Source organism: Olea europaea, unplaced genomic scaffold (assembly GCF_002742605.1).
Source record: "Olea europaea var. sylvestris unplaced genomic scaffold, O_europaea_v1 scaffold236, whole genome shotgun sequence".
Classification (NCBI taxonomy): Eukaryota; Viridiplantae; Streptophyta; class Magnoliopsida; order Lamiales; family Oleaceae; genus Olea; species Olea europaea.
In genome coordinates, this window is record NW_019241727.1 from 183,043 (window position 1) to 192,560 (window position 9,518).

The 9,518-nt window shown below is 31.5% G+C and overlaps 1 protein-coding gene across 2 annotated transcripts; it reads right to left on the minus strand.

Moving 5' to 3' along the window:
* Positions 1–2,731: 2,731 nt before the first annotated feature.
* On the minus strand, positions 2,732–4,399 carry LOC111381730 (transcription factor MYB106-like). 2 transcript variants are annotated; one of them, XM_023005543.1, is made up of 3 exons: positions 4,058–4,399; positions 3,722–3,851; positions 2,732–3,600 (listed from the first exon to the last, which is right to left on the minus strand). In XM_023005543.1, exons 1-3 carry the CDS (start codon positions 4,191–4,193, stop codon positions 2,877–2,879), a joined length of 990 nt encoding a protein of 329 aa, XP_022861311.1. In that variant the 5' UTR covers positions 4,194–4,399; the 3' UTR covers positions 2,732–2,876. The 2 variants fall into 2 exon arrangements, with proteins under 2 accessions (XP_022861311.1, XP_022861310.1); XM_023005542.1 differs by having other exon boundaries at positions 2,732–3,606.
* Between the last annotated feature and the right edge of the window lie 5,119 nt (positions 4,400–9,518).

A 9,518-nucleotide genomic window follows, 5' to 3' on the forward strand; every position in this document is an offset into this window, starting at 1 on the left:
CCCCTTTTCCCCCCCCCCCCCCCTCTAGGTGTTGATTGGGTCGAACTACGATCCTTCCCTGGAACAAACATCCTCATTTCAAAAAGCAAGCGACAAACAAAAATCACAAACATGAGATGTAATCTAAAAGTAATAATTTATATGTTACACAAAAACAAGGATGGGCAATATAAAAATAATAACAAGAGCAAAAGATTTACATGAAAACTAAAGACAAGAAAAAAACTACGGTGTGAGGAGGAGAAAATTTACTTTATCAAAGATGAGGCGTAGTTTCTTCGAATGATATGATAAAACTCAGCCACTACAGATTTCCAATCAAAGATGATGGTCAAATTAAAAGGAAGCTTGTGATCAGCTGAGAAAAAGCAAGTCATGTATTGGTCTCCTTCAACCGCTTGAAATGCAAATTGCCCCTCGACAACATTGTCCGAGTAGTGATAGCTATTCCCATGAGGTGATGTCACCCGTAAGGTACAAAATATTTTACATGAAACCGATGCTGTACAGAAGAAGAAGATTTCATCAAAAAGTGAGACCGGTGTCATCATAAATAATTTTTCAGTGTGATCATTTTCGGAGAACTTTGGGTTAATTTTGAGTGAAAATGGCCCAACGAACAAAACACAACGGAGAATCCCTAATGTACAACCTGTTCCAGCCAAATTCCATCGTTTAAGCCTTAGAAAAATGAGTTTTACGCTTTTCTTGGTAATTTTCTTGTATTACTTAAATTCGAAATTCAATTCCTTTTGTTGTGGATTGATTAGGAGGTTTTGACTTTTAATTTTAGTCATTATTTAAATTCTAGTCATTGATTTAAATAAGAGTTGTAAATTTTAACGGCACTTAGTGTTATCATTATAATAAAAATGAATGATAAATTTTCTCTCTGACAATTGTGAACCAATTTACTAATTTTAACTTCCACGTAAAAATTTGTTATTTCCTGTAAACTTTCATTACGTCAGAAACCTTTCCTATTACATCCAGGAGAGCAACACAAAGAAATAAATAGAATTTTCACTTATCGGCAATTTAAATCAGCCCATATAATTCAAAGAGACATGACAATCAAGATGAATATAAAAATAAAAAATCAAACTTTTATGCGTGTCGGGTAAATGGTGGCCCTCGTCGGGATTGACATGGTGGTCATGGAGTTGCTCTTTAAGTCTTCGAGTATGCATTTGGTGTGACCTAACTTCAGATCAAATTGGATCAACCCGACCCAATTCCATAGCAAGAACCATGAGATTAGGACGAAAAAAGATTGTGTTTTTGAATTTTCAATTTCATATTTGTACTATTAAAACAAAAAGGGATTTCCTTTTGCTGTTCTTTTATGGTTCAAGATCTGGAAATTATAGCAGCTAAAATCTTGGGTTAGCAAAGGTTCTAAATTCTTCTTATTTGTTAATACCTATTTAATTGATTTAAATGTTGTTTATATTTTTAAAAAGTTATAGGATTTTATTTCCAACTTTTTTGTTTATTTTTAGAAATCTGTCATTTAATGATCAAAATAGATGGAATGACGAGTTTTGTGATAAGAAATGATGTTGTTAGTAGATTTGTTACATTTAACAAAATTTGGGGATGAAAATGCAAATTTCCTATTTATTATTTTTAGATTTAAACTATGTATGATTTTTACTCTTTCCATGCCTTCTTAAGATGATGACTTAGCATCTGTTTAATATTTTTTTTTTTTAAATTTATTTTTGGACAAATTCATTTTTAACAATACATTCTTCTACTGAAATAATTTTGTATGTTGATTTATAATTTTTTCTTACTTTTTAACCACAAATTTAAAAAATAAAATAAAATAAAATCTCTTATTACAAAATACGTTCTCAAAATTTTTTATATCAATTATGCCCTTATTTGCAAACATCAATTTTGGATGTTAATTTGAACTTATAAACAGATCTAATTACTCATTAGAATCTAATGAACTCCAATATTAGTTTTAAGACTGAATATTGTTAAGAAAAATAACTCAAAACTGTTATACATTGTTTAGTTTTCTTCTTAACATGCCCAAATCGTAAAGACACATGGAAGTAAATAAAAATAATTAAAACTAGAGAGGTTAAGCATTCTATCATCTATGAGCCGTGCTTTTTGGCTAGGGTGAAATCCCAGCCAAAAAACAAGACGCCCATGTGGCGCCTTCCATTGAGGGGGCAGCTGTTGGGCCCCCTATTGTTTGGTCGAGATTTAATCCTGGCCCAACATATTTTTCCATCATCTATTTCCTTTATGTCACACCTTTTTGATGGGATAGTTTGCCTCACACAGAGATGTATCTCTCTCATTAATAAACGAGGCCTACTTTGACTAGTACTAGGTACTAGGTTCATAAATATAGTCCTTAACTAAAAATTACATTCGTTTATCTACTTGATTGATGAAAGTTAATATGATTAAAAATTTTATGAAAGTCGTGGAGTCCAATGAAATACGATTTTTAAACGAGATTTTAAAAAATGTAGGTCGAACATGAAAAATAATTTAAATGGATGATATTATCACAATTGATTTTTACGTTCAAGTTTTGTCGTATGCATTTTTAAAAACTGTACATGTCTGTTGTACTTGTATTAAAAAATGAAGCAAGGACAAGAAATGACAGATAGAGACTTGTAAATTTATTATTATTATTATTATTATTTTTGACTTGTAAAATTTTTCTTGTACGAAAAGAAGACTGACAATTTTGAACTATAAAATGAAATCAAGCTGTCAATACATAACTAGCTAGATGATTAATTAAAAATCAAGTGACTAATGACTGCATTTATTTATTGATTAATACCTTGTTGCATGGACATAGAAAATCACAAATTTTCTACATTGACTAGCAAATCTTAGAGGATAGGCGAATTCACTGAATTTAGTATGTCGTTCCAATAATCCTTAACCTCCTCGAAACCTTCTGGACCAGCATCAATATTGTAGTGATCAACAGAAATAGGCAGATCTTCTAGAGAGACGGCATTATGATTATAATGATCCATAAGCTGCATGGGATTTTCCATTATATCGTTTGCCATAAGAGAGTTGTGGGGATTTTGGGATACACATAATGCACCCGAATTTTCGACAGAGATTGCGTTTGTGGAAGGGACAAAAAAGTTCGGGATGGATCGGTGCGGTTCCTCGACTGGGAGCATGCTGCTCGAGAAGTTTAAGGTAGATGTTGGAGACTCAAGGGTTCCACTTGGGGTGAAAAAGGATTTAGATGTTCTTTGCCAGACTTTAAGTATATCTAAACATGGTGGAGGCGGCCGCTGTGGTGCTAGTGGTGGTAGAACGGTGGAGTCGTGGTGGTGATGAGAGAAATAAGGGTTGGATACAAGTTTGGACTGGCGGAGGAACCTGGCTTCGGCTTCGAGTCGAGCACTCTCCCATTGCGCCATGTGGCTAAGATTAGCGGCATTCTTCGACTGAGCTCCGCCGGAGTGGTTCTTGGGCTTATGAGTCACTGGATCAATTCCCATTCTGCTTAATCTCTTCTTAAGACGTGTATTCCAGTAATTCTTGATCTCATTGTCAGTCCTCTTTGGCAAGTGAGTTGCTATTGCTGACCATCTAAAACTATGTGAACCAAATAAGTACCTTTTTCTAAAATAATTAAATGAACAAACACATTTTGAGAAAAGAAAAGTTCGATTATAAATTTTGAAAAATTGTACTCAATTCTTGATTTTACCTGTTGCCCAAAAGAGCGTGGAGTTGAATAATAGTCTTCTCTTCTTGCAAGCTGAACTTTCCTCTCTTAATATCAGGTCGCAAATAATTTGTCCATCGCAATCTACAGCTTTTTCCACATCGTTGAAGCCCTACATCACAGAGAAGTTGGTGAATATATTTCTAACAACTCCATTTTAACACTATATTTTACATATTTTTTTTAAAAAAAAGGGGGACTAGATACATGAATAATTGAATATCACATCATTCGATTCAGTAATAGATTTGATGAACATTCAAAGCAATTATATTCTTAGCGTCGACGTTTAGTGCGCGCATAATACAACATGATTACCCGCTTTAGCCGGAAGATCACGCCACCTGCCATGGCCATGTTGTTCAATGTAAGCCAACAATTTTTGGTCTTCTTCCCGAGACCATGGCCCTTTCTTCATATCCACCTTCTCAAGGCTAGTCAATGATCTACCCATATTAGGGTTTCTTAAACTAGTAGTGCAGCTTGTTTCTTTACACACACAACAAACAGTACTATTCAGAGCGATAACAAAAATGGCAGATTTGTTGGATCTTATGTCAAGACATGCAGACCATATATAAAGCTAAAGAATCTAAAACTATAGTTTTCTGATTTTATTTTTTTTCTTTTCTTGGAAAATCACTAAATACATATTTAGGTAAGAATTTTTACGACTGAAGGTATATCTTTTAAGTTTCTATATATAGAGTAATTTATATAAAATTACAAAATGCACGCATGGGATATAATTGCTGTCGACATATATAATTACTTGATGCAGCCTCTGTTATGTTGTCGGCCAATTAATATGTGGAGTTGTGACGTTTCATAATATGAAATCTAAGTTAAATTTTATTGTGTACCATTGTCTTATTAACAATAAAAACTAGTAGTATGCTTGGAGTTCATCTGTGTCTCTATGGTCTTGGGCGCCGGGGGGGTATGCTTGGAGTTCATCAGTGTCTCTATAGTCTTGGGGTGTTAGACCAAAAATGAAAAAATAAATGTCTATTTGATGTAGATTTTTTTTATAAGAAAAGTGATTTTATTGGTGAACATGTTAAAGAGTAGAGAAAAGTTAGAGGTTCATGTAAAACTATTTTATTGGAAAAAATATGTGATTGAAAATCACTTTAAAAAAAAAAAAAATAAGTTACCAAGAATGTGTACCAAACAAGAGCTAGGAGAAATTTTATGTACTCAAGACGTGATAGTACATTTTTTGGTGCCTAGCCATTAATCGTATCTTAATTTTTGTTTTGTTTATTTTTGATTTAGTCTAAATTGTTTTATTTTGCTGCATTTTATTATTAGTGGAGAATATGAAACTAATTAGTGCTATCTTAGGAAAAAATGTCGAATTATCTTGTATTTATACACCGATAACGGATAAAATATGTCATTTCATTCTTCGAAATGTGAATATGACTGCCTACATGCTTGAACATTTTACTACATTGGTTAGGCATTTATTTAGATGGAATAACAATTTGTGGCGATTTGCTTGAATAAATGAATTTTTTGCATTTCCAAAAATTATAAAACGTGGATGAAATAAATTATTTTCTACAAATTTATTATTTGTCTTTGGATTTTCATTGGTTACTTTATATTTCTTTATTTTTTTGGTTGCAAACAATTTGTAACATACATCTTTAAGAAAACATTATTATCCTCGAGTTAAACAAATATCGTTTTCTTTCTTGTCAAAAAGATTTCTTAAGGACGCATGAATTCAATTATAATTTCGAACCTACTCCTACAACTAGAATCTGTATGTACATATATTTTGCTAGAAATTGCTAACATGATTGAAAGGAATTGAGGTCGTATACCTAAAAAAAAAAAATTCATACTTCATTACTATCAACTAGGTTTTTAGCAACTTCAACAAGTAATTAGTTTCGAATTTTCAATCAGGAATGTACACTTAGCAAAACCAATTTTCAATCTTGTGTCCCCCCTCTTGGGAGGGGTAGGGGCAGATGCAAAATTTTTGAGTTAGGGGGCATAATCAGACATTGTATAGATCGAGTATTTTGTTCTTGATTTTTGAATAATTCATATTTGATTTGAGAAAACGCAAAATTAAGTTTAATAACACATTCCTTCATTGATATTTTGTTCATCATTTTCATCCATTTAATTTTGAACAGTCCTTTCATTAAAACTTTGCTCGTGACAAAAAAATAAATAAGTTCATATTTACATTTAAAGAATTTATAGTGTATTTGATACAAACAATCAATTCAAGTAATAAAAAGAAAATCGCATATATCAATATTCAGTACTAATATTCAATCAAATAAACACAATTTGTTAAATATAAGTCAAATGAGTATAATCATTTAAGACTCGTTCAGTATACACAATTTGATAGGAAAAAATACAAATTTAGGTTCAAAATATGATTAGGAAATGAAGTAAATATTATAATCTGTAGAGAAATTATAGATAAATTTTAAAAAATTAGAAAAGTTAAGGTTTTGATAAAATGCGTGAGTGAGAGATTCACGAGAGTGTAAGAAAAATGGAAAAGTTCAAATCTATTATGATTTTGCTCATGTTTGACGGAGATTAAAATCAAATTTCTAGTAAATTTTGATAAAAATTGAAAAGTTATGAATTTCTTAAAATATGTTATTAAAATTAATTGTTAATTTTGATTTATATTAAAATTTTAATTTTAATTTATATTAAAATTTTAATTTTAATTCATATCAGATAGAGCTTTATAAAAATAAAAAATTAAAATTAAAATAAACCTCAAAAATTGTGGGGTCATGTGAGTGAAAGGAGGTGTACACTGAGACATCAACCTCAATATACACTTAGCAAAACTCATTTGATACTCTGATGTATACTTAGCAAAACCCATTTTCATTTCTTATTTAATCCTTCTAATATGTGTAGTACCTCGTCTGTATTGTACCCCGCCTATAATAGACGTTTTAAGACTGTCCATAGTTATTGTCTAGTATCTTCAATAGATGGTAGAAGAATCAATGTCTGCATGGATATTCGTGACGTCATGTGGACCTTATCATATACTTGAACTATTAATTTCATCAACAACTTTTCAGAAATTCCAATTAATAACTTTTGCATTGTAATGACTTTTACACAAAATCACGTGGGCTTTCTAAACCACTATATAACATACACTTTAGAAGAAGGTGGTGCTTTTAGCACCAATTTAGACTATCCCACTTAGTATGTTCAATTAAATTAATTATGTGATATTGTATTTAAGTACATTTATCATTTAATGTTATGTAGTTGTCATCCATATTGGCGTTAGGGTTGGGCAAATCTCCCAACCCCGAATCGAATCAAATCGAACCCGACGGTTCTTACAAATTAAATACCCGAACGGGTATCTGAATTGAGAACCGACGGATAAGGTTCGGTTCTCGGTTCTAGACCAAGAATCGAAGAACCGAATCTTTTTAATTTTTTTTATATTGAATAAATCAAATTATTTTAATTTTAATTTTTTCTAAATAAATTAACAATTTCTAAATCCAAATTTTTGGTCCAATAATTTGTTTCATTTCTAATTTTTTAAGTTTTGGCCCAATTACCCATTTTATTGTCTCATTTCTTAGCTCAACAAGATACAACCCATTAAATAACCATAAACACCAACACTAAAGTGCATAACGTTGTCTTGACTCTTGCAGCCTCGCTAACATTTCAAAACCTATACAATCGTCGACTGACGCTGTGACCTCCGTCAACTGAAATTTTGACCGTAGCGATCATTTGAATAAAGTAGTCTACTAGTCTCTGATATTTCAAAACCATTGAATGTATCATTAGTTGTATTTATATAATGTTGTTATAAATGTTAAAAAATTTATTTAAAAAACCGAATGGAATGGAACGGAACCAAACCCGAACGGTTCCATAATTATATTTGGACCCGACGGTTCCATTTACTAAATACTCAAAAATTTTGGTTCAGTTCGATTCTCTTTAGAATCGAACCAAACCAACCCGCGCTCACCCCTAATTGGCGCTTGACATCAATAGTGTTGAATAGTATCATTCATATAGAATTGGACAATGTAAAAAAGAGAAATGATTTATTCAGCAATATTTTGTGCGTAAATTAATTGATAGATCATTTAATTTTTGAGATATATCACGAATTTATTCACCAATTAATTGATGTATCGTATCACTGTTGCTTAACATAGCTATATAACAATGCCTAGTAATACATTTCTCATGTATAATAAATATACAGCCTATTTGGAAGTGATTTTTTCCTAAAAAATTTGATTTTTTGACCATTATTTCACTATTCTAGAGATCATATTTAACTTCTTCTCTCACAGGTAGTCCCCACTTTTATTCTAACGGTCAAAAAATTAATTCTCAAAATCACTCCCAAATAGACTCTATAATTTCAGCTTCTTCTTTTTTTCTTTTTTCTTTTTTCTTTTTCAATCGTTAATACCATCGACTATTTTCCGTCCATTCGTATCTGGTCTCAAAGCTCATTTTGAGATGTAAATCATAGGGCAAGTAGCTTTATCATGTCAAGGGTCATGGTATCCAGTTAATCGAGATTTCCACAAGAATTTCCCTATATACAATCAAGGCTTTGAGTTAGTGATTTATATTGTTCGATATTTCATATGTGACAAAAAGTCGAAGATTTAAAGTCATTTTTTCAAATTACAAAAATATGACACAAACTATTAAAAACTTCTCTTCACTTGATAGAACGAGAATGAGTGTTTATTTTATTAGAGGTATTTTTCTTGATTGAATGAATCTTTGTTTTAAGAAAATAAGATTTGAATCCAAACAAAGAACCCCAAAAGTGACTACAATAAGTAGAAATCTCACTCATAAGCCTTCACGACGAGCAAATACTTGAATGTGTAGCCGAAAGTGTACATATGCATGTATAATTGTGTTTACAGCCGCGGAAATTTACTTCAAGGCGGCTCTAGTTTTAAAACATTCTAATAATTGAGCTGTACCCTTGCAATAATTCTTCAATCTTAAATCAACACTATATTTTCTAACTACATTTTTAATTTACCATCTGTAAATGTTCTTAAATTCATCTATCCCCCAATCTGAGATGCCTTTTAATATTTTTTCCAACAAAATTTACAGTGACCTTCTCATCATCTTCTTCTTCCCATCAACTTGCATGCTGTAATGAATGAAGTTTCAGATTTCCGCACCTACGATTTCTGACATATTCATTAATTATAATGTTTCTTGATAACGTATGCATGACAAGTTTAGGTAAGGAATTGTTTGTCTTTTTTCTATCCATTTCGTGACAAAATTACATGGATTGTGCTATTTGTACACAGACTCATTTACACATGGTCTATACAAATGCACACACATGGGGATGGACCCCATGTGAGAGCCTCTGTACAGACCTTGTGCAAAGAGGTTTGTGCAAGAGGTTTATTTAAAATTACATACCATCTATTGAAATTGAAATCTAAACATAACACCATTGATATTACGGAGAATAAAGATATTTGTACAAAATTTTATTGATAAAATAGTGTATTCACTCTCACAAAATTAATGGACCCACGTGAATTTAAAATATATTGGCTTATAGTCTCTACCCCCATTGTGAATAGTGAATAAGGGAGTTTATAAAAAAAGTTTGTACATATAGCATTATCATATTATAAACCACGTTATATATTTTACAAGATCAAATCTCAATGCAATTCACGAGATGAGGGGTCAGCATGAACTCTCACATGACGTAATTGTTCCTAAAATCTCG